This window comes from Wolffia australiana, chromosome 4 (assembly GCF_029677425.1).
Source record: "Wolffia australiana isolate 7733 chromosome 4, ASM2967742v1".
Taxonomy (NCBI): Eukaryota; Viridiplantae; Streptophyta; class Magnoliopsida; order Alismatales; family Araceae; genus Wolffia; species Wolffia australiana.
In genome coordinates, this window is record NC_135838.1 from 11,631,733 (window position 1) to 11,655,470 (window position 23,738).

The 23,738-nt window shown below is 41.5% G+C and overlaps 4 protein-coding genes and 1 non-coding gene across 9 annotated transcripts; 2 read left to right on the plus strand and 3 right to left on the minus strand.

Moving 5' to 3' along the window:
- Positions 1–1,707: 1,707 nt before the first annotated feature.
- On the plus strand, positions 1,708–6,676 carry LOC144701938 (Leucine-rich repeat protein kinase family protein). 2 transcript variants are annotated; one of them, XM_078573760.1, is made up of 13 exons: positions 1,708–1,859; positions 1,976–2,132; positions 2,754–2,825; positions 2,903–2,974; positions 3,050–3,121; positions 3,198–3,269; positions 3,356–3,427; positions 3,663–3,769; positions 3,849–4,034; positions 4,101–4,436; positions 5,199–5,456; positions 6,096–6,229; positions 6,304–6,676. In XM_078573760.1, the coding sequence occupies exons 1-13, from the start codon at positions 1,772–1,774 to the stop codon at positions 6,508–6,510; spliced, it is 1,833 nt and encodes a 610-aa protein (XP_078429886.1). In that variant the 5' UTR covers positions 1,708–1,771; the 3' UTR covers positions 6,511–6,676. The 2 variants fall into 2 exon arrangements, with proteins under 2 accessions (XP_078429886.1, XP_078429887.1); XM_078573761.1 differs by having other exon boundaries at positions 3,861–4,034.
- Positions 6,677–7,694: 1,018 nt separating this feature from the next.
- On the minus strand, positions 7,695–8,610 carry LOC144701942 (uncharacterized). Its single transcript, XM_078573768.1, has 2 exons — positions 8,056–8,610; positions 7,695–7,835 (listed from the first exon to the last, which is right to left on the minus strand). Exons 1-2 carry the CDS (start codon positions 8,539–8,541, stop codon positions 7,755–7,757), a joined length of 567 nt encoding a protein of 188 aa, XP_078429894.1. The 5' UTR covers positions 8,542–8,610; the 3' UTR covers positions 7,695–7,754.
- Positions 8,611–10,809: 2,199 nt separating this feature from the next.
- On the plus strand, positions 10,810–13,941 carry LOC144701941 (methyltransferase). The gene is made up of 9 exons (XM_078573767.1): positions 10,810–10,977; positions 11,139–11,236; positions 11,325–11,435; positions 11,697–11,801; positions 11,921–12,025; positions 12,138–12,276; positions 12,357–12,472; positions 12,567–12,623; positions 13,752–13,941. Exons 1-9 carry the CDS (start codon positions 10,836–10,838, stop codon positions 13,842–13,844), a joined length of 966 nt encoding a protein of 321 aa, XP_078429893.1. The 5' UTR covers positions 10,810–10,835; the 3' UTR covers positions 13,845–13,941.
- On the minus strand, positions 13,685–19,130 carry LOC144701940 (RNI-like superfamily protein). 4 transcript variants are annotated; one of them, XM_078573762.1, is made up of 13 exons: positions 18,907–19,126; positions 17,886–17,945; positions 16,392–16,475; positions 15,533–15,663; positions 15,384–15,459; positions 15,217–15,287; positions 15,065–15,151; positions 14,906–14,978; positions 14,758–14,825; positions 14,618–14,686; positions 14,419–14,524; positions 14,190–14,321; positions 13,685–13,852 (listed from the first exon to the last, which is right to left on the minus strand). In XM_078573762.1, the coding sequence occupies exons 1-12, from the start codon at positions 19,066–19,068 to the stop codon at positions 14,256–14,258; spliced, it is 1,053 nt and encodes a 350-aa protein (XP_078429888.1). In that variant the 5' UTR covers positions 19,069–19,126; the 3' UTR covers positions 13,685–13,852; positions 14,190–14,255. The 4 variants fall into 4 exon arrangements, with proteins under 4 accessions (XP_078429888.1, XP_078429889.1, XP_078429890.1 ...); XM_078573763.1 differs by lacking the exon at positions 17,886–17,945 and having other exon boundaries at positions 18,907–19,127; XM_078573764.1 differs by lacking the exons at positions 16,392–16,475; positions 17,886–17,945 and having other exon boundaries at positions 18,907–19,127.
- On the minus strand, positions 14,169–14,250 carry TRNAS-AGA (transfer RNA serine (anticodon AGA)). The gene has a single exon. It is a non-coding gene; the product is annotated as a tRNA-Ser (tRNA).
- Positions 19,131–23,738: the final 4,608 nt, after the last annotated feature.

Sequence of the window (23,738 nt, forward strand, 5' to 3'; positions counted from 1 at the left end):
CTACTTTTCACAGTACTATAGGTGAGACCGTGGCTGTCCTCATTCACGAGAACTCTAAAACCAGAACAGAGGAGATACATCTATTGGTCAACTCCAATATTAGTTTCATGATGATAAGCTAACTAAAATCTGCTTAATTTTACATCTTTTGCTAATGAATTCAAATAATTTCGTATGTTATTACCAAATAATAAAGGCACAAATCTCAACAGGTGACAAACGGAACGGGACGGAATGCAATCAGTCATCAGTCATTCCCCCCTACTCTCGGAATATGAACATAAGAAAACCCCTTGACAGATCCCATTCAGTGTTGTCATTAAACTACACTGAGAGGACGAAATGTTTTTTTCATTCTGAGACAAAAAATCATCCTAATTTGGGCGCCGGATGTTGGACAAGACCGAAATTTGTCCACCACACGATGACAAATGGGAAAACATAGATTTTTTTATTTTTTTCTCAAATTTGAGAATTTCAATGAAAAAAATTTCTATGATTTTTTTACTAAAATTTCTATGTCCAAGACGTCAGACAATCCCGAGACACCAAGACATGCCAATTTCCCAATGGGACAGTTCTTGGAGGGGACAGTTTCAGGACGAGACGGTTTCCTAATGGGATAATTTGGGACGACCCAAATGTAATGGGATATGGGATGAGACGAAAACTGTCCCCAACGGTTTTAGCACCCCGTTAGACGGTTGTGCATCTTACGCTCAATTTCTCTAATTTGATCGTCCCGTCCGTCACCCATTCTGTCCAGCCCCTCAGACGGGAACGGGTGACGGATGGGACAATTTGGGACAACCCAAATATAATGGGATATGGGATGAGACGAAAACTGTCCCCAGCGGTCTTAGCACCCCATTAGACGATTGTGCACTTTACACTCAATTACTCTAATTAATCATCCCGACCGTCAACCATTCCGTCCAGCCCCTCGGACGGGAATGTAAAGAAACAATGATCTAAGGAATGCCACATCCGGGACGTGATGCCCCGGACGTGACGGAACAGATGACGAAATGTGACGAACGGTGACGTGACAAAACTTTCGTCACATAACCGTCCCATTACGTGTCCTAGCATATGCAAAAAAACCGTCACGTTCCCGTCACCATCCCTCCATAGGGCATCCCGTTACGTCCCCGTCACCGTGACGGCGTCACCGTCACTAGTGACGTGAATAAAACCCTACTTGAATGGAGGGGTATATCTCCAATTAGTTATAGGTGGCATCGGTTTGTGCACGCAAAAAACCGGGACTTCTGTGCAAAATGCCAGGAAATTGAAATGGGCACGTCATGAGCCGTCGAAAAGATTAAAAATAATAATTTTTATATGTATTTCTGTCTGTTTTAACTTTTCAAAAATTCTGTCATGACCGTCGGTGACGGCCATTCCATCACGTCACTTGTCCTGGGCACCCTGTCATCGTCATGCTCCCATCACGACCACTTCGTCATCCGTCACCGTCACCCTCACGTCATCTGTCACGTTTTCGTCTCGATGACGAGTGACATGACGGATGATCCCTGCGATGATCCCTGTGACGGATGACGGAACGACAGCTCCATTCCGTCCCGTTTCATCTGTCCTTAATCCTTAATCGTCATCCGTTGTCCGTCCGATCCTTATATTTGCCCGCCGTTTTCAAATTTTGAGATCCGCTACAGTACAACCTTTTTAGATATATATATATATATAGAGAGAGAGAGAGAGAGGGTTTAAGCTCCAACCTTCGCTCTTGAGCGAGGGTTTTAGAGAGATGAAGAACTCTAGCTTGTGGACAGCCGTGTGCGCGATCGCCCTTCTAATCTCCTTCTTCCCCCTTGCACTTTCCCTTACAGCCGATGGTAAGCATGTCGCACTCTCTCGAATTCGCATTTTATCTCATCTTTCGGAGTTGCGTTCAATCGAGGTCGATATTAGATGCTGCGTTTAATCCCGCAATTTTATTTTTTTGATCTAGGGCTGGTGCTTCTCGATCTCAAAGAGGGATTCCTTCGCGCGGCAGGAGCTAAGCAAATGTCGCAGTCCCTCGATTCCTGGAAAGAAACGGATGCCAGCCCTTGTAACTGGACTGGGATCTCTTGCCATTTCCCCGAGCTGACTAGTGTCCGATCTATGTGAGTATACTGTGTTGAATTCTTAAGGCGGAATCGATTGATTGAGAGAAAATGGAGAAGATGTATGAGGCAGTTGATGTAGATATATCTTGAGGAGTAGTCTATTGGGTCAACCGGTTCTAACTTTATTCTTGAGAAATGGGGACCCTTTAAGAAACCGTATCCTCTTCAGTGTACTGAGAACACTAAAGGGATTCTCTCGTATTGAATTCTTAAGGGTGAATCGATTGAATGAGAGAAGATAGAGAGCTTATCCTTTTAATATTTTGAGTGACAGATTGATCTTTAGGGGTGGTCTTTTGAATCAACAGTTTGTATTTTTATTCTTAAGTTGATTGAGCCTCAAAAGAAACCTTATCCTTTTACTCTCATTCTCAATTATCACGTCGTTAATATAGGATTGTCTCACCTTCTCGCATATTGTTAACCCCCCCACTATAATGAAATGGCTAAGTCCCATAGCCATCATAATTAAATCGTTTTATTGGGATTCTATGATGGCTTACAATCTACATTAATGCATATTATTGTGCGCTTAGGAAAATTCAAACTCAACATATAACCGCCTTTGTCTCTTACACTGCATTCCCTTGTAACTGTTTTCTGCTCTGACTTGCTCAGAGATTTGGCCTTCATGAACCTTGGTGGCATCATCTCTCCTAGCATCGCCAAGCTCCAGAGATTGAGAAGGCTGTGAGTAATCTTCTGTAACATGTAAAGAGAGATTTTCCTTTGAATATTACAAGGGTTTGATGGGCTTCTCGGGGCAGATCCCTTCACCACAACAGCTTGCATGGCTCGATACCGTCAGAGATCGGCAACTGTCCTGAGCTGAGAGCTCTGTAAGCTCCTCCATCCCCCGTAAAAATTCTTTCAAAAAAAAACTTAAATAATTGAAATATATCCTTTATTATTAGGTATCTGAGAGGGAATTATCTCAAGGGTAGCATCCCCCCTGAAATTGGGCACTTGAGCCGTCTGATAATCCTGTAAGTTGTTCATCATGCTCGAACCTTCTCCTTTCTTCTCTGTTTTTAGTATCCTTTTTCCCTTCTATGCTTTCAGTGATCTATCAAGCAATTTGCTGAAGGGCCCTATTCCTGCGACCCTCTGCCATCTTACTTCCCTCCGTTTCCTGTGAGTTCTATCAGTTTTTAGAACCCTCAATTGATTATAACCCTTTAAACAATGGATTCTAACAAGGATAATGATGGCAATCAAAGGAATCTTTCAACCAACTTCCTCTCTGGTGAAGTCCCTGACACTGGCGCCATGTCCACCTTCAAGAACACCTCGTAAGTTCACTCTAGAGATCAGCAACCACCATTGTTGACGACAATGATGACGCCAATGCATATGGTTGACATTGATAAGACAAGATTTTTCAAAAAAATTGTTGATAACATGATTGTAAGCGTTGCATCAACATCAACAGAGGTTGATGTTAACTGGGCCATTGTCGTTAATGTCAACATTAATGCGAAGCCAAGCCTCTTCCCACCTCTTTACTCTGTTCTTCATCGTTTCAAGGTTCATGGGGAACTCAGATCTCTGCGGTCGCCTGGTTCAGAAGCCGTGTGGGCGCGCTTTAGGCTTCCCTGCCATGTTTCCGAAGGACGAGACTGCACCGTCTATAGGCAAGCAAACATCTTGGTCATTTTAAAGTAAATAATAAAATTGTTCTTACATTCATATAAAAGTTTTTTTTTCTAACAGAATCTGTGCCAGGACCCACCAAGAAATCTTCTCATTATATGAACGGCGTTTTAATTGGGTCAATGACTACGGTTGCGGTTGCTCTGCTTATTTTGCTGTGTGTTCTCTGGGCTTGCCTTCTCTCAAGGAATGAAAAATTGCGAAGAAAATACTTAAAAGTGGATAAAAAGCATGGCCAAGACTCGAGTAAGCGCCGGTTTTTTGTTTCTCTCTCTAATTAAGAGTCTGGGATTTGACTGTTTCTCTCTCTAGGCGCCCAACTTGTGAAGCTCTTGGGAGAATTGCCATACCCACTGTCCCTGTTGTCAAAAAAGCTTGAAGTGCTGGAAGAAGAAGGGGATGTGATTGGATCAGGGGGAGTGGGCTGCGTGTACAAGATGAGCGTGGGAGATTCTGCCACGTATGCTGTTAAAAAGATTGAACAGAGATTTGATTGGTCCGGGGAAAACTTAGAGAGAGAGGTGGAGATTTTGTGTAGTATCAACCACATCAACCTCGTCAAGCTTCGCGGTTACTGCCGACTTCCCTCTGCCAGATATCTCATTTACGATTATTTGGCTATGGGGAGCTTGGACCATCATCTACATGGTGCGCATTCTTTGACATTTTTTTGGCTGTTGTTCATTCATAATCATATTTTTTCTGTAAATAAGGCGACATGGAGCGCAATTAAGTTGATCCAGATGTTTAGATTTAGATAAGTGACATAATTTATTTCTATCATGTCTAGTCAGTATTAATTTTCAGTTCGTATTCTATTTCTCGGTTAATTGGAAACCAGGTTGGTAATCGAGACCTCGTTTTATTAATATTTAACTATCTGTAGACGTTGATCTTATTGCATTTGTATCTCATTTATGATGCATTTATGAATAACTTTTGTTTTAATTTAACTGATTTTATCTTTATCTCTTTTGCAACAGAGCAATAATCGTGTTTAATCTCTTCACTCACTTATGCTAGTTTCATGGCGTGCCATATTGATCCATCATAAATTATCTATTCTTACCTATCATCTTATCTTATTTCTTAATCTTAATAATCGTTAAGACCGAAAGTTCTGTATCAATAACCAGTTTTCATTACCTTGACGAACTAATCCTCCAAAATCTCTCATGGCAATTTCACTTATGCTAGTCGCAAATTGTTTCTTGGCATGACATATTGATCCATCATAAATTACCTATTTTTACCTATCATCTTATGTTATTTCTTAATCTTAATAATCTTTAACACTGAAAGTTCTGTATCAATAACCAGTTTTCATTACCTTGACGAACTATTCCTCCAAAATCTCGCTACCACGTTAACTAATTGATTTCTTTTTATTTGCCTGGCTTGGTTAATTAGAAAAAGGCGGTTCGGAGGAGCCAGCTCTTAATTGGAATACGCGTTTGAAAATAGCCTTGGGTTCAGCCAGGGGTTTAACATACCTTCATCACGACTGCTCCCCTAGAATTTTGCACATGAACATCAAATCTTCCAATATTCTGCTGGACAGAAGCTTAAACCCCCACATCTCCGACTTCGGCCTCACCAAGCTTTTGGTAGACGAAGACGCCCACGTCACGACTGTTGTTGCCGGAAGTTTTGGTTATCTTGCTCCAGGTATTGCCGATCATCCTTCACATCATGAAATCTGGTTTTTCATGGCCTAAAATGTTCACTATAGATATTTCTCTCAGCCAAGGAAAACATTAAATAACCTGTTTATGCTGGAAAATTAAGTTTGTGACGTTTGTTATGTTGTTCATTGCATACTAATATCGTATGAAGTGAAGAAAAATTTCATCCATAGAATTTGACCTTTCTTATCGTTGAAGCACAAAATCCTGCTTAAAGAGTACAGTTGCTGTAAGCTATAGCTTTTAAACATTTGTTGCTTCATAACATGTAGTTTTATTTCTTAATGCCTATGAAAATGCAAAAATGATTCTGCCTAGACTCTACTCTAAAATTATCTGTGCACTTCATCCTGAAATTTATTTTATGCAATTCATCATAGCATGAAAAAAAAAATTCCAATGGGGTCGAAAAGGGTTTTATGTTCCAAATTGAAAAAAAAATGCAGAGAATTTTTTTTTGAATAATACAAAAAAATGTTAATTTTGAAATACAAATTGAAAAATATAATCACTCCGTATAACTGAAATACAATATCATTTTACGAAGCCCACTACTGTTTATTTTGAATATATCCTCTACTGAATGGATTTTAATCCGATATTTCTTTGTAAACGATGACAGAGTACCTCAACGATGGCCAAGCGACCGACAAATCCGACGTGTACAGTTTCGGCGTGCTTCTTTTGGAGCTCGCAACGGGCAAGCGGCCGACTGACCCATCCTTTGTGAAGAAAGGACTTAACATAGTTGGCTGGGTGAGTATAACTTATCGATTTTTTTTCAACTTTAGAGTATGGAAATTGGGGCTGAAATATTCGGTTTTCTGCAGATAAACACCCTCTCAGAGCAAGATATGTTCGAGGATGTTGTTGATCCGAAGTGCAGTGGAATGGATGTGGAGTCAGTGGAGGCTGTTCTTGATATGGCATTGATGTGTACAGAGGCTGGGCCGAATGATCGCCCAACTATGGCAAGAGTGCTAAAGATGCTGGAGGAGTTGTTGCTCACCCCATGCCCTAGTGACGTAGATTTTTAGGGTTTTCCCAAGCTTTTTTTACTTTTTTCTTGTTCCTCCCTTCTCAGGAGGTCTTTTTCTCCCTTTTTTTGTCTGATTTTGTATAAAGCCTTTGTTCTATGGGTAAGCCATCCTGACAATTTGGCCCTTCTATATCTATGAATCCAGGATTCTGCCTTGTTTGGGATGTCGTATCCCCACTAATGGCCCTAAAATCAACCATACTTATCGTGTACGTAGGATCAGATAGTGCTATTCTATCAAAATAATTTGATGTCCATCTCGACTATCCATCGAATAGAAATATTTAGAATATATATTTTATGTTATAACAAATGAAATGGTAATAAGAAATGGAAAATGAAAAAAAACATGACTTGAGATTATTGGGTTGCAATTGGATATAAAGATCTGATCGATAGAACAGCCTTGATGGATGATCTGAATGGCCAAGTAGGCAGATCTACTTGGCTAGATTGACATAGGACAGAGTCAGCTGATCCAATAAAAGGGTTGTTTGATGATTGATTGGTCCAATAGATCTGATCAGAGTGATTGCAGCCAGCTGATGGAATCAAGGCAGGTAAAGCAGAGAAGAAATTCTTGAGGCTGCACCGTCAGCCAAGGGCACCTCATCTTAATTTATTTGTTTGAACTCGAGGTGGAGCGGCCGAGCAATATCCTGTTTGAGTAAAACAGCAAAGCAGTTCTCGAGGCCGCCTGGACTTTGTGTTTTGGTTTCTAAAAGTGAAGCAGATTTCGAGACCGCCTGGCCAAGAGCATCAAGCCTGGCAGCAAAATGAATCTCGAGGCCATGCTGCTGACAAATCGAATTTGTGTTTATAAATTCTTGAAACTAGTGGAGGCTGAGAGGCTGAACTGGGAAGTTCAGTCAAACAGTGAATTTGATCTGATAGGATCGATCAATTCCCTCCAATTTGATCTGACTGGATTGGTCAATTTGATCAGATTCAATCCAATCGGCCCTTAAAAGTGGGAGAGAGAGAGCAGGAAGTGCATTGTTTATGTTTTTCATCGTTGATTGATGGATAACTTCTTTTGCAATCAATTATGTTCAATCGATCATGATCGATCAAAAGCCTGATGAATCCAATCGACCCATTCCGTCGATTGAACAGAATTGATAAAAAAAAGTTATTAACGCAGGGTCTAGACAGAGACAGTAGAGTACCTTCAAACACCAATGACAAAAGAGGCGCCTTTCCATTCATTTTTTTTATGTACCTCATATACAAGGAATACTTTCAGAGTGCAAACTGGGCCGAGTGAGAAATATTTGCCTCATCAACGACAGGTTCGTCCCCTCCATTCTGACTTCCCAAAAACTGCAAAATCCATGCCGGGTAATTAACTTAGGAAAACTCTTCTTCAAGATAATAAATTATGTTACAAAACTTTAAGATCTATCATGGATACAAAACAAATTCATAAAGAGGATAAGAAAGGCCATCACTTCAACTAAATTCTACTCCGAACATCAATGATAGTACTGATGGGAATCGCAGCTCAACAGCTTTTCATTCATAAAATTGACATCCTTCGTACCTGTTTTATCCGATTCTGGAAGGACTTCCTGTCTTGGCACGATTGCACTTCGCGGAAATCCCCAACCGGGAGACGCTTACTAATCCATCCGACCTGGAAATAGATGAAATCGGAAGGGGGAAGATCGACCTTGATCTCGTCGACGCCAAGCCAAAGAAACAGCCGCTGGACTTGTACACCGTGCAGATCACGGATCGATCCGATCTTGAGCGTGCCAGTGATCTTCCGGTCATAGAACACTAAATTAGAGCCAAACTGAATGTAACAAGAAGGCCGATCAAGATCAACCACGAATCGACCGTCATCTTCCAATGTGTATGATGCCACCGCGTTGGGAAGAAGGCCAGAAGGAAGTCTATACGTAGGCAGCAAATCGAAGACGGAGGTACCGTTCGATCCGCCTTCCACGGAGTAGATCGTCGCAATCATCACAAGAACAATCAAAAATAAAGATGAACATAATTCTCGAGTACCAATCAAGGACATGGCGGCAATCGAGGATGAATTGCCGACGATCCTCTTTTGTTCCCGTAGCGGAGAAGGCAACAAGAAATCGCAAAATTCGTTGGTATTTATATAGGCCACAGATAAATTTAACTGGTACCCTCAGTTTAAACTTTTTGTGTATATGCTCGGTTCAAAACAGATTCATTTGAAATACTTGGCTCGTTGGGTGAATTTTAATTCCTGACAATAAAGTGATGGCGAAGCCCTCAAGCTATCTATGTTTTTTTTTCCTTAGGTTTAGTTAAATTTTCATCTTTTAGGTTAGGGTTTTCCCCTTGGCCCGCTCCTCGCTGCGCTGCCTTGGATCGCTACGCGCAGCCCCTCGGATGCTGCTGCCCGATCGCTGCACGACGCCGCACCTGGTCGCCGTATGCCGCTGCACAGTTCGCCGTCATCTTCGTCACCCGGCCGGCTGAACAGCCCCGCCCACCGATCATCGGGCCTACCAACGCCTCGACGACTATCCATGGAGCGCAGACCCTGTGAAGATTGTGACACCCTCGGCTTCTACGAATAGAGGACCCCGCGCAGGAAAGGATCTTTCAGGGACATCCCGCACAGAGCGGAACGTGCCGTCCAAGATGAACGTCCCCAAGAAGGATGAACGGATGAGCACTCTCCGTCGCAGGATGTCGATGACTCCGTCCTGCATCAAATTGGCATCAGAGCCAACTGTGGGAGCTCACCGACGCACGAAGGGGTTGACGAAGCTCGTCGCCCTTCAAGTCCGCTGCCGATGGAGATGAGCCGCTTGCCATAGTTGTTGCTGCTAACAACGCCCGCGGGCAAAGCTGCCATGGAATGCAACCCGCCGCACAGTTGAGGCCGCCGCGAGAGACGCCGCCGCCTCATCCTGATGCCGCCGTTGCCGTGCTGCCAAGCGCAGCCGCAGACAGCTACAAAGGCAGACACTACCGCACGGCGGCAGTCTGCTGCTAGAATTGCAGTTGCCTCTCACAGGAATACTAGATTATCAACAATGTTTTCTTATTTAATTTTATAATAATTCACTCAAAATCGCCCAATCGCACCTCACATGCCTCCATGAGGTGTACAGGTGTGGTCTCTTGTGGGAAAGTGTTTGTAAAATCACACTACACTACACTACACACCACACTATAATTCTCCCATTGGACAAATTTTAGTATGCCTAATAGCTCATCTTTTTCTCATCGATCATCTCTCTCACCGTCTCTCAATTATTATGTCTCTCTCCTTTCCTGACTACTTTGATTCTCATATATCTCTCTCATCTGTCTTTGTAGTCTCTCAAGTCATGTGCGATTTGATAATATTAAGTATTTAAAATATCAATAAAAATACCCTTTGTGCAGTGCAAATTTCCGCCTCTAAACCTCTCCACACACCGCGCAGGGATGCGGTGCAGACTCAAAATTAGAAATTGTTATTTAACATTGTTTTCAATAACTATGCATAGAACTAGAAATTTTCACAAGTATTCAATAGATCTGTGCACATTTCAACAAATATTTAAGAAATTGGATAGAACAGATATATCTTAAGTGATAATCAGTACATTTCAATTGGATATAACAGCTACAAAGGCAGACATCTGTTATATCTGTTATATCTGGATATCACAGATATATCTTAAGGGTATGAACGAAATTTTTGACAAAACTTCATCCTCGGGTCCACCGGACGGGACAGTTTCCGTACCGTGGGACAAAAAACCATCCGTCCGGAGGTCTTGGACAATGGACGGATGAATCTGGACAATTTGCATCTAAGTCCCTGTATTTTTACGACGCCGCTCAGAAATAATTGTACATGTCCATTCACATTCTCTCTCCTCCGTATTTCCCTAAAAAAACTTAGAAAAATCTATAATAATATATTAAAAATATAAAACAGGCTTTTTTCTTACAGGACGAGGGACGGGACAGTTTTCTCCCCGGACGTGACAAAAATTCGTCCCGGGAGGACCGGACGGGATGATTTTCATACCGTCAGACGAAAAATTCATCCCGTCCTTCGTCCCTGCACTGAATCCAGGCGTTAGACTGGACAAAATTCGTCCCATCCCGTCCAACGTCCACGTCCGGGATGATCCGAAAATATACCCTCAAATGGAGGACCTAATGCGAACATGATTAAAAAAAAACTATCCTAGGTAGTAGGTACAAATACACGCATGATGTACTTTAAGTGTATGTAAAGGAAAAAGTGAGGGTATAAATGAAAATTGTATATGGATATATAAATACCCGTCGTCATCTGTTGGGAGTCTGTAGCTGATTATCGCGGTTTTCATGGCGGGATGTCACTCCCTCTCCGCAGCTTATCTCCTCTTCCCCTCCCAGCGACGGAGCGGATGTCAGCGGGGACGATCGCGAGCTTGCGAGAAGGATTACCGCTCCTTCGTCGTTCTTGCTGGAAGGTCTCCCCCCGCCGGTGAGTCGGATTTCGATTGCTTGCCGAGGTTTTACATGAAGAATTGTGCGTGGTATTTGTAGAGTTTACCTAGGTTTTTACTCGATTAATCTCTCGCATTTGGAGATTTTGCTGAGATTTATGGAAGCTGAAATAGCTTTGGAATCGGCGCTTGCCTTCAGATATCTCGGCAGATCGAGGTCGCGGAGGGAGCGGACGGGAGATTATGGAGCGATTTGGACTGGATCAGTCTCAGTTCTTGAAGGATTCTTCTCGGAAGGTTTGGGGTGGAATAATTCCTCGGCTGGCTTCAAAATCTATTCGATTTGCTTCTAATTTTCCTAATTTCGAAGTTCCCTAATTTGTAGTCAGGAAAGGGGAAGAAGGAAATAGCGAGGACGGGGAGAGGAAATCGCGAAGCGTCGACTCCTCAGGATGATGAGCCGAAGCGGAATCGTACGACTCATAAATTACTTCAGGTATGTAACGCAATCTATGCACGTCTAGCCAGTAGATTTCTGGTTTTGATCGAGCAAATTTCTCCGAGAATTCATAGACCTAGCCATTATTTTTCAACATTACAACGCTCATTCCTATGATTCTTTCGTTCTATGACGGTATTTGAAGTTTTTTTGCGCAGAAAATAATATTTTCTGCCCTGTTACTTCCTACGGAAACGAAAAATGATTGAGCAGAGAAAGAATTATACACTTTTTGCCGTTTTTTTTCCTCTGATTCAGGTTTTGGGGGGTACAGCCCGGAGAAAAAAACTGTTTTCCCCAAAAGATTTGAATGTCCGTCCAATGATGGAAGTCGTCAGAGGAGCAGCATTTGATATAATCCAGGTATGTTATTTCCGTAACACATGCTTAAGCCCATTTCACCTAAAAGATTAGTTTATAAGATAATTTTTAATAAAATTAAACTCCGTCACGACCATAGTTGATTCGTATTGATGGTTCAGGCAGCAGGGGGTAGCCCGGCTTCTCTGAGGGAAGGGAGGTGGCTGGACTTGTACAGTGGAACTGGAGCTGTTGGAATCGAAGCCATGAGCCGAGGATGTTCAGAGGTTTGACATCTGAAAATCTTCTTTTATAATGTTAACTGTCAACCAGGTCGATTCATGTCGGAGTTCTTTTTGACATTTTCCAGTAATTTGTGGATTTGATCATCGATGACAGGCGCACTTTGTGGAGATGGATCCCTGGGTGGTCACCCAAGTGCTTAGATTAAATCTGGAGTTAACCGGTTTCGATGAATGTTCGACGGTGCACACAGTTCGCGTTGAAAGATTTCTTGAGCAAGCTCGGCAGTCATCTGGTATATCTCTCACTCCACATGGGTAGTCTTGTTTCATTCATAATTTCATCTTATCTCTCTCTCTTCATTATCATGCTCAGGTGGCCAGGGGTTCTTCGATTACATCAGCGTGACCCCTCCATATGAGGCAGTGGATTATGCAGTGTTGATGGATCAGCTTGAGAACTCGTCCTTAATTGGAAAAGACACATTCGTGGTGAGTGTGACTCAAATTTGGATTTTGATTATAATTTAGTAGCATATTTTTCTAAAGTAGGCTAAAATCTTCTCTATTTTTGGCTTCTTTGAAGTTGGTGGAGTATCCGCTGAAGACTTGCATGTCCGATACTTGCGCAAATCTTGTCAAGGTGCGTTGTATTCTCATCTTTTTTTTCTTTGTAAATGGTGAAATCCTACAAACTCCAACCATCGGTACATTTTGTCATCCAACCATCCATCAATTTATTCATGTTATCCGTTCATCCATACCTTTCTCCACCAACATGTCCATCCATAACCACAAATTCATCCGCCTGGCCTCCTGTCCATGGATGCTTTTATCTATCCATCTCTCTGGTCACCAGTAGGGAATGGCAGACATCATCCGTCACATCACACATCACGGTGACGGTAACATGACGGATGACGTGACAGTGACAAAATTAGGGGTCCATGACGGTGACGGATGACAAACTGGGCTTGGACGAGTGACGTGACAGGACGGCCATCACGGATGACGGCCGTGACGGATTCTTAAAAGTGACCAAAAAAGCTTAAAAATTGTTAGATTAAATCTTTTTGACTGCTGAGATTTCGCCACGTGGTGTCGCTACCTCTATTTCTTGGCATTTTGCTGGAAAGTCCCTGCATTAATTTGCGCGCGCAAAAGGATGCCGTCCAAAGATAATTGGAGATATGCCCCTCCAATTCTCTCTCCTCCGCATGGTTGTTTTTCCTGTCATGTGCTATCCGGTGACGGGGATGTGATGGGCATGCTGCAAACCATGACAGTGATGCAAACCTGACGGATTTTTCCGTAATCGTTGGACGTGTGACAGAACGGTGACGTGACAAAACTTTCGTCACGTCACCGTCCGTCACGGATCGTCCTCTGTCTCGTCACGACCAGGGTGTCACGTCCCGGACGTCCCGTCCCCCAGTCACCAGTCTATCCATCAATGGTATAACCCTCCTATTTATCTATCCATCCCTCCATGCAATTATCCATCTGTCTGCTTCATGTTTACATCCATTCATTCATGTGTCTATCTACCCATCCATCAATTCATTCATCAATCGATTTCGCTGTCTGTCGTTTTCATCTCCGCATTCGTACATCCATTCATTCATCTATTCATCCTTCTTGCTCTTTCCATCCGTATATCCTCCATTAGTTCATTGATCCATTCGTTTTATTTACGCAAGAATAGAACAGCAAATAAACTTCTTGCGCAGAGCTATAATTTTAAATACAAAATTCAATTTTTTTTTCGCAGATAACGGACAGGCGCTTTGGGAGAACGAACTTGGTGATCTACGGGCCTTCGTGGGCGCAGAAGAAGAGAAAACCAGACATAACCCAACAGTAGTGCCCCTTCTGTGTACACAATGTCACTCTTAATCTTGACATTTGGCCTATTATACGCCAATTTTGAGCGATGCAATTACACACTAATTTACATTAAATTATAGAATCAGCTGCCATTTTATGAAAATTAGAGAAAAGGAAAGGTGAAAACCGCGCAGCAAATTATTCCTACTGAGCATCCAGTAAAAAGAAGGTGAAAACGGGAGATTTAAACGATTAAAAAAAAAGAGTCCTTGATGTAAAGAGGGATTTAAACAAATTTGAATTAGGGAAGAAACTTTATCGCCGATAATCATTTAATTGAAATGAAAATTAAAGTAAAAAGCGTGGGCGGCAGGATTCGAACCTGCGCGGGCAAAGCCCACATGATTTCTAGTCATGCCCGTTAACCACTCCGGCACGCCCACCTGTGTCAGCTATGCACTTTGAAACATTCCAAATTCGGAAATAACCTCAGCAACTGCTCACGGCTTCTCCTCTAAAATTTCCGGCAAAAAATCAAAAGTTAAAATCCAAAAATAAAGAAATTATAATAATAATAATAATAAGAACAACAATGGGAGAAGTCGAGCTACCATGATACCAACGCATCCGTTCACGTCCAGAGTCTTGAGGGTTCTCGAGCACGAGGCCGACAAACTTTCTAAACACTTGTCCGTTACTCCCACAATACCAAACAAACTGTACATTAATTTGAATCAACCAAGATTAATCAGCCCAATTTAATTTCAATAATTGGGATAGATTTCATTATACTCGTTGATTTTTTTTTACCTGAGCAGCTCGAGCGACCTGCAGCCAGGTGAAATCGCCGTAATCCCTGCGTCAGTGATTCGCACGCACCTGATAATGACAAATTAATACGAATTAATCAGTTTTTAAGCGGTAAATTGCGATGGGTCATTTAAATTTACCAGGTCAAGTTCAGCGAGATTAAATGCTCGCATGATGAAATATGGGCGAGACCTCCGTCTGTTAAGTTCTGTAGGTTTGCGGTTCTTGAGGGCCATGAAAAACAGTTTAAGAAGATGTTTGATTTTCTCAGAAAAAAAATCGTATTACTTGTGCGCCGCACAGATCCAACACCCGAAGATGCTTCAAGGAAGAGATTTGATTGTAGGCATGATCGGTGAAACTGCATGGGGGAAAAAGTTTTATTCATGATTTAACATGTTTTTTATTTTGCTTAATGAAGATTAAGAACGAATGAGGGATAGATACCTTGACAGAGCGTACAGGTTTAAGCTTCTGAGTTGCAAGCAGTTCTTTAGAACTCGTCGAAGGCCGGCGTCGGTCAATTTGACGCACCTAGAAAAAGAAAGAATGGAGATCAAAGGTCAACGTCTGCTGAGTTGACTTTCTGTTGCGCTCACCTGGTCAAATTCAGATCGTCAAGTGCTTCGTAATTCTCCGCAATCAGGAACAAACTTTGATCCGTGATATTCTACATTAGCATCGAAACGAAACAAGAATGAAATGAATTAATACTTTTATGGAGTTCCAAGAAAGCGATTAAAAAGAGGACGATCCAACACAGAACCTTGCAGCCGCTCAAGTTTAGGCTTGTGATCTCTTTGCAGTGATTAACCAGGAGCTTTACGCTTTTATCTGTGATCCTGGGGAGTCAATTATTCGTTAAATGATGCGGTTTTACTAGGTTTCAATCGAATTTATGGGACAAAAATTAACCTGACATTCCAATAGATGGAGAAGGCTTTGAGCTTAGGGCAGGCATAAGCTATGGCTTGAACTCCTGCATCAGAGATTTTCTGACAGCCATTCAGGTTCAGATTCTCCAGGAGTTGAAGGGACTCGGAAAACTGCCACATCAATCTTGACAAATGTGATTTCCGAGGAAGAAAACGAAAATTTATAAACATCAATGCAAAAAATTAAGGAGCATTTGCCCGCCCAAATTTGGAAATATTGAATTTCAAGTTAAATTCATAAAATTATGAGATCTGTAGTCCAGACAAACACTTATGATGTTACTCGGTTGATTTGATATTTGAACAAGGTGCGGTTCCACCAAACATTTGTTATTGTCGTTAATGTAAGCGTTTCATGAGTTTGGCTATCTGTTGAGGATAATCTCATGGAAAATGCTCGTATCATAGAAGCATGTCATTCTGCTTCTCCGTTGATCTTCGCTCCCGTAGTTGATTCCATAAGGAAATTTGAACAAAATATACGATAATATATGAAAGGAACTCAAACAAATAAAAAGGCATTGGCCTGATTTCGGACACAGAAGAACTGTACATCTTATCACGATCAAGTATGTGACTTCAAAGGTGCCTGTTACTGCTTTGTCTTTTATTCCGATGATTCATGCCAATAAGTACAACTTCATCGAGTAGAGACTTCTCTCACAATGAAAATTTTTGAAAAGAAGAAAAAGCTGAGAACAATGGCACAAAAACTAAGACAAGCAAAAAATGCAACCAAAAAGCACTCTAAATTCGGACCAAAAATAAGAGTTTTTCAAAGAAACAAATATATTACAAGAATAACGAGCAAGACGATTGACATCGTTATTATAGGCTACCTTGCTTGAAACAAGAATAAGATCTCTGTCCTCAATATCTTGAGCAAATTCAAGGTTTATGCCCTTGATGCCAGAGTACCTAGCCTGGTAATAGAATACCATAATCAATCGCTGATGTAATACTTTTTAAAATACCAGTGCAATAAATATGTAGATATCAAAAAGCATTAGGGTTTCAATCTATCCATCTATATTCACGTCAATAGAATGAGTATCCCACAAAACTGGTGTCTTTAGTATTCTTCTTCTTCAATACATTTTTGTCTTCCTAAACTTTTCTCAAACCTTTTAAACTCTTTAAAGGACTGTCTATCAGTATCGCAGGCGCCCCTATTCTTCATTATTTACAAAGTATATAGATGTTAATGACCACTTCATCAAGTAACAGATAAAGAGTGAGCCTAATAAGCACATCACATGTCAAATAATAGCATGCTGATGTGTTCATGAAAGGGCTATTTAAGCCGTTACTAAACAAAAAACCTAGAAGGTTGGGCAAAAAAGATAACCATATTTCATCGTTCTTCTCACTTTGAACAACTGGACCCCTTGAGGAGGCATTTTCGATATCATTTTATGTGTTTCTCAATAGGATCCATGGTTAAAGTGGGTAGAAGTTAGAGTGCAGAAGCAATTCAAGAAAGCAAGAGAGGGTAGAGAGGAGCTGAAAGAGCATGGCGGCAGGAGAAACCATGCCGCCTGGGAACTGGGGAGTAACGAGACAATCAAAGCGTAAAAAAATCAAGACCCAGTTACAGTAGAGGTTTCCTAGCCTTAGATAAGGATAGGAATATTAAATGAACGACTCTACTTGAACAGTCCTACATAAGGTTTCCTTCCTTAATATATCCTCAAGTGCTTTCAATTTTCCATTTAAAGTCGGGTTCAGTATCTAAGATCATCATCCCTTTCCACAAGACTTTTTCAACAATAATTCACTAGAATCAATGCGGGGAAATTTCATCTTAACCGTCAGAATAAATGTCTCTGCTTCTGGAGTATAGAAATTTATGTAGGAAATATAGAGAATGTAATCATAAATTGTAGATGCAGCAGGCGCTCTTCTCTCAGGCAATACTAAGCAATAGCAGTCTTAGAAATGCAGTAGAAACACTTCACACTCAACAGCCAATCAGAGATGAAGGACAAGAGAGGTGTTGAGAAGGGGAAGAAGAGAGAAGAGAGGAAATGACACGTTCAGTGTCAGAAGGAAATAAATAATCCCGTGATGCCCTAAAGACATCACAACTCTATTTGCATCACAATATTACAACGGTCCAATGTGACGGAACGGGATGAAGAAAAACATTACGGGACAGTCAAACAGGACTGAACGGGTTAGACGAGGACGGAACGGAACAGGATGGACGTTCCTCTTGACTATTAAGAATTCTAAAACAGAGGAACCAAATAAATGAATCAATGAATGAGTCAATGGTAATGGCTAGATAATAAAACTGTTAAATTTTGATATCAAAGGTGCAAAGAATGAACCAATGAAAGAGCCAAGACAAGCTTCTCTCCAGCTTTATTCCTCTCCCGCAGGTCAAGGGTCTTGTAAGAAAAAAAGTTTAAAAGTTACATGATATGATACTATTTTCGATGATGAATAAAAATATTTTTAAATCCAAAATAAGGAGAAATTTCATTCTCACCGATACATATTTTCGCGCGTAAAATTGGTTCACAAATCAATCAAAACGAAAATACAAAATGAATAAGTTATTCCATTATAAATAGATTTTCATAGAAGGGCGTTAGGCAGAAAACTTTTCCAAGGCAAAAAATATGATGTAATTCAAGAACCCATAAACCTGCCGTCTCCCGAAGAAAATAAATTCAAAAACGGGGTATAAATGCGGCAGTTAATCAGACATGACAGCCTCGACAAGAAAAGTTTGATGAGACAGAGAGAATTTCAGATCTAAAAACCTTTGTCTCAGATTCCGTGCGGGAAATCTAGGCAAGCGTGAATTTCAACATAAATATGGAACTCTTCTGCAATTATGCATTTCATCAAAATAGAAGAACAGATAACTACAGATAGAACCATCTCAATTGCTTATGAACGAATTGTTCGAATAAGATGACATTTCCAGTTATTCTGCCATAATTTTACGCAAAAATCTCATCAAAATGACGACCCATTCCGATAGGATGAGGTTCACCGCCAACAGTGGCTCAGACGCCTCTAGCAGTGTAGATGTTTCTCAAGAAGTTCGAGAAAGTCTCAGTAAATTTGAAAGAAACAAAATTTTGATGCCATCATCTCACAGAACTTTCGGGAGAAATCTAACGAAACAACAGCAAATCGATCCAAAAAAAAACCTCGCACCGCGCATTACCAGCTAGAAAAATTAAATAGAGTAAGTACAACCAGACATTTTCCAAGGCTCCAGTATAACCAACATAATCTAAACAAACAAATCAGAATCATCAACAGCATTCAATATCAAAAAACACGACAGAAAAAAGATGAAAAAAGAAAAAACAAAAATTAAACTCCTAGGGCTACCTGCCAGAGCGTTGTCTGAGCGAGGAGGAAACGGTAGCACCAAGGACTCACGAGAAGCAGCGAGTAAACATCCTTCTGCTTCAGTCTCGAGCTCACCGTAGCCATTACGCGAGGTACCGTCTCCTTCCTCCACGGATCTTCCGCCCGATCGTCCATCTCCATCGCTCTTTCACCTCGCGCAGCGATCGTTCTCTTCTCTGGCCCTCGATTTCCCCGCGTTAATTTTCAAGGCTTGAAATGAGAGCAGACGAGCTGCTACAGAAAGGCCCATAAAGCCGACCCATTAAAGGCCCATTATAGGCCCATTAAGTCCACTGTTTATTCTTCACCAGTGGCAGCCATGGTGCAGGGACGCGGACGGGACGGTTTTTTCGTCCCAGGACGAAAAAATCATCCCCTCCGCGAGGTTGGACGAAAACCGGGACGGAAATTCGTCCCGAGATGAACGGACGGGACGGTTTTCATCCACTCGGACAAAAAAACCATCCCGTATGGGGGTCGCAGGACGAAAAAACCATCCCGTCCGTGTCCCTGGACTAATTCCAGACGTCGGTCGGGACGATCTTCATCCTGTTTCGTCCATCGTCCACGTTCTGGACTATCCGAAACTATACTAGCGCAGGGACGCGGACGGGATGGTTACTTCATCCGAGGACGAAAAAAATCATCCCATCCGTGAAGTTGGACGAAAACCGGGACGGAAATTCATCCCGAGATGAACGGACGGGACGGTTTTCGTCCACTCAGACGAAAAAACCATCCCGTACGGGGGTCTCGAACAAAAAAACCGTTCTGTCCGCGTCCCTGGACTGATTCTGGATTTCAGCCGGGGCGATCTTCGTCCCATTTCTTCCATCATCCACGTTCCGGTCAATCCGGAACTATACTAGCGCAGGGACGCGGACGGGACAGTTACTTCGTCCCAGGATGAAAAAAGATCGTCTCGTGAGGTTGGACGAAACCGGGACAGAAATTTGTCCCGAACGAATGGACGGGATAGTTATTTTGTCCCAGGACTAAAAAATCGTCCTGTCTGCAAGGTTGGATGAAACCAGGACGGAAATTCATCCCGGATGAACGGATGGGACAGTTTTCATCCACTCAGACGAAAAAACCATCCCGTTCGCATCCCTGACTGATTCTGGACATCGGAATGGACTATCTTCGTCCTGTCCCATCCATCGTCCACGTCACAGATGATCCAGAACTATAATGGCAGCTCCACCCACAAGCCCATTAAAAACCCATCAAGTGCCATGTTTATTCACTAGTGAAAGAATCACCATTGAGGGCCCAGTTAAATGAGAAACCAACTGTAGGGGTTAGTAGGGAATTTTTGTGCGACATGCGTTGCAGTTTGAATGGAGGAGCAACATTGTCCCTCAATCATATCCTCTCCATCACAATGCACTAGCTTGACCACCTCCGTCATGCCCTCTCTGCCTTCTCCATTTTGCACAGCCCCCACGCCATTGCCACCACTGCACCCACTGTTTTTTTCTTTCTGTGGTGTGATTTTCCACCCAAATATTGCACTGCACATCACACAAGGGATCTAGTACAATCAAATTTGTGCCTCTCCACACAGCCGTGTTTACATCCCAGACAAGACAGAAGGGACATGACAGGACAGATGATATTATGTGAAGGGATGGGTAATTTGTCACATTTTCCTGCATTTTCAGAAATCTGCTTTTGTCATGTCATCCATATTGCATCATCGTCTGTAACGTAAAGGCATATGAACAAGTAAAAAAATGTAACTATTTAATTAAGGCATTTTGAGAACTGACTTCTTGGGTTTGAGACATAAATTCATGCAAACTTTTTCACTCTCTCTCTCTCTCTTGTAGAGCCCTCCCACCTTCGTCCTTCCCACCAAAGCCGCCCCTTCCTCGCATCATCTCTGGCTCTCTCTCAATCTTTCTCTCCCTCTCTTAGTTTCTAGTTCTGATTCTATGGCCCTTTATATATCTCTATCAGTCTCTCACTCTCTCTTTGCTGCCAAATTCTAATCGTTGGCACCACAGTCAGTGCTATGGCGGCTGCCTTTGAACATGTGATAAGAAGTTTGAGGAAGGAGGGGGAAGTGAGAGAGGGAGAAGGAATGGCAGAGAAAGCAAGGTAGAAGAAGAGGGAGAGAGAATAAGAGAAAGAGATGGATAAGGAAATTCACATAGAGAGAGTGAGGGAGAAAGAGAGAGAGAGAGAGAGAGAGAGAGAGAGAGAGAGAGAAATAGATAGGGCAATGGATAGAGAGAGCGAGAGAGGGAGAGGGAGAGAGGAAGAGACCATCATCGGCAGTGCTACTGTGGCTGCCTTTGAACATGTGATAAGAAGTTTGTGGAAGGAGAGGGAGGGAGAGAGGGAGAAGGAATGGCAGATAAAGCAAAGTAGAAGAAGAGGGAGAGAGAATAAGAGAGAGAGAGAGAGATGGATAAGGAAAGAGAGTGCGGGAGAAAGAGAGAGAGCAATAGAGAGGGCAATGGAGAGAGAGAGAGAGAGAGTGAGTAAAGAGGGAGAGAGGGAGAGAGGAAGAGAGGAAGAGGAAGAGAGGAAGAGGAAGAGACCATCATCGTCATCCAAGAAATCTGTCACATCTTCCATCACTGTGGACTCCCAAACCTATCTCCTCTCAGATCCTTGTTTCCCATCAGACATGAAGTGATGAAATATGTGTTGGATGATGATTTCAGAGCCCTAAGGAATAGGAATGGTCACCCAGCGAGGTGCATAAATTTGTCCCAATGGGTCTAATTTTCCCCAAACCCTTTCATGAGTAAGATGTATTTTGAGCGGAAACCCTAACACCACCACACAAACTCACCCAGTTCAAGAATAAAGTTGAAGTGAAGGTGCCCCATGTGAAAGCACCATCATATGACAAAAACTCAGCCAAATATGTTTTTAAATGGTTTGTACTCACGACCAAACCAGTCACCCAACTGTGTCATTAATGCAATCAAAGATTTAAAAAATTATCAAATCTGCCCATTTGCTCCGTCCTAGGCCTCAAGTGGTTGCCAAAGAAAATGCTCAGGGGCCTGTGCAAAGGACATATTGACAATTTTGCTCCATATTACAACAATGCAAGTATGCAACCACTCAAGGCATGTGATTGGAGTATCCCTAATTAATTGTCCCTTTCCAGAGTTGGTCTGAGGTTGTGGCTTCACGTCATGTTATGTATTGCATCCCTTGAGTTTTCTGGATGTGATGCCATGGTGGCATAAATGTCAATATGGTTGTATAGAGAGATAATGAAGTAGAAAATGCAAGTTTTAGAGAGAGATAGTAGAAAGTGATGAAAATAAAAAAACACGAGGAATGTGTAAGGGGATGATGGTGATAAATTGAGAAGAGCTCTTGAGGATACTGTAAGGGGATGATGATGATAAATTCAGAACACTGTAATTGTCCTCGGTACACAAAGTAGGTAATCATTTGAGAAGAAGGTTTTTCAAGTGTTGATGCTCGTGTCTTGAGCTCCAATGTCTTTTCCTAAACTAGTATCATATTATTTTTCTGGGATCATGAAATGTCCTCTATGAGAAATGGATGAAAAATTCACAGTACTTGCATCAACCATGTTGAACAGCCATGATCTTTAAAAGCCTATATGTTGCCTAGCCATTGCTTGAAAACATCCAGAATAAAGTAAAGAAAGAGAATGAGGAGGATAATATTTATTTATAGGTCATGATCTAAGATGCTCCTGACCATTGATCATCATCACATTTAATTATTGTAAATGTGTGCATGGGATTTTATTTTTTCACCAATAATAAAACTTATTGACACAGAAGTCAAGCATAAGGAGTTAAAAATATCCAAAAAATTTACATAAAAAAGTGTTTTTTATATGAAATTCAAAATATTCAAGCCATCTAGTCAGTAATATCAAAGGCTTGGCATTATGAGGAAATTTATCGTGTTATCAGTAATGTGGTAATTCCTTAGTCTCTTTTTAATCAAATGGATATTCTCCCCTGTATTCAATTATCATAGGGAACGATCAAGGATGTTTCTTTAATCCTAACCAGTTCTGGTTTTGTGTCACAACGCAATATGGGGGCATTTTCAATGTTATCAAGAATATGGTAATTCCTTAGCCTCTGATTTGTCAAATGAAACTTCTCTTCATGTATTCAATGACTGTAATCAAGGGTACTTTGATCATTAGAAATCTGGGTTTTGTGTCACAACGCATGGAAAGAAGACCGATCCATAGTGACCCTACTTGAGGGTATCTACTTCTTGGGCGTCTGTTACTATCGTTGATCAAAGCTAAATCTGATTCCAATTTCAATGTCCAAATTTATGACTACCTGTCTTTCTCTAAAAAAACTAGAAGTCTCATCTCAACTACAACTAATGAGTTCTTTTATAAAATAAGTCCAAGCATGACATTATGTATAGGGTAGGCAAACTTTGTCTCATGCACCATGCTAAGTGCATTGTTTCTTAAATGGGAAGATATTAACATGTGTCTATGATGTTACCAATCCAAATTCATACAAATCTACTTTTCATATGTACGCCTGCCTGATTACTACTTTAATGGCCATTGTTGGGTTTGACGCAATAGTGATCAGATTGGTTGACTGTTTGGAGGATTAATCAATAAAATCCAAAAATTATCTGGTTGAAGTTTCATCTGAAATTTTAGATACAATCTCAACCAAATTACATAATCAACTTGTCGTCGACTCGGACAATTAAGGCAATTGACTCACCTGATGTTATATTCAAACTGGTCTCTTTCTCCATGTGGATTACTATTAAACCATAAAATGTATTACACCTATTACTTTAATGGGAAATGGGCTTTA

Excerpts from the sequence above, each read along its gene's own strand:
- LOC144701941 (XM_078573767.1), top strand. The coding sequence starts at position 10,836 with ATGGCGGGATGTCACTCCCTCTCCGCAGCTTATCTCCTCTTCCCCTCC. Across the intron at positions 11,802-11,920 it reads CAGCATTTGATATAATCCAG|GCAGCAGGGGGTAGCCCGGC; the intron begins GTATGTTATTTC and ends TTGATGGTTCAG. Across the intron at positions 12,277-12,356 it reads GCAAGCTCGGCAGTCATCTG|GTGGCCAGGGGTTCTTCGAT; the intron begins GTATATCTCTCA and ends TATCATGCTCAG.
- LOC144701942 (XM_078573768.1), bottom strand. The coding sequence starts at position 8,541 with ATGTCCTTGATTGGTACTCGAGAATTATGTTCATCTTTATTTTTGATT. Across the intron at positions 7,836-8,055 it reads TCCAGAATCGGATAAAACAG|TTTTTGGGAAGTCAGAATGG; the intron begins GTACGAAGGATG and ends TGGATTTTGCAG.
- LOC144701938 (XM_078573760.1), top strand. The coding sequence starts at position 1,772 with ATGAAGAACTCTAGCTTGTGGACAGCCGTGTGCGCGATCGCCCTTCTA. Across the intron at positions 4,437-5,198 it reads CTTGGACCATCATCTACATG|AAAAAGGCGGTTCGGAGGAG; the intron begins GTGCGCATTCTT and ends TTGGTTAATTAG. Across the intron at positions 6,230-6,303 it reads GACTTAACATAGTTGGCTGG|ATAAACACCCTCTCAGAGCA; the intron begins GTGAGTATAACT and ends GGTTTTCTGCAG.
- LOC144701940 (XM_078573762.1), bottom strand. The coding sequence starts at position 19,068 with ATGGAGATGGACGATCGGGCGGAAGATCCGTGGAGGAAGGAGACGGTA. Across the intron at positions 15,460-15,532 it reads TCCATCTATTGGAATGTCAG|GATCACAGATAAAAGCGTAA; the intron begins GTTAATTTTTGT and ends TTGACTCCCCAG. Across the intron at positions 14,322-14,418 it reads ACGGATGCGTTGGTATCATG|AGGAGAAGCCGTGAGCAGTT; the intron begins GTAGCTCGACTT and ends CGGAAATTTTAG.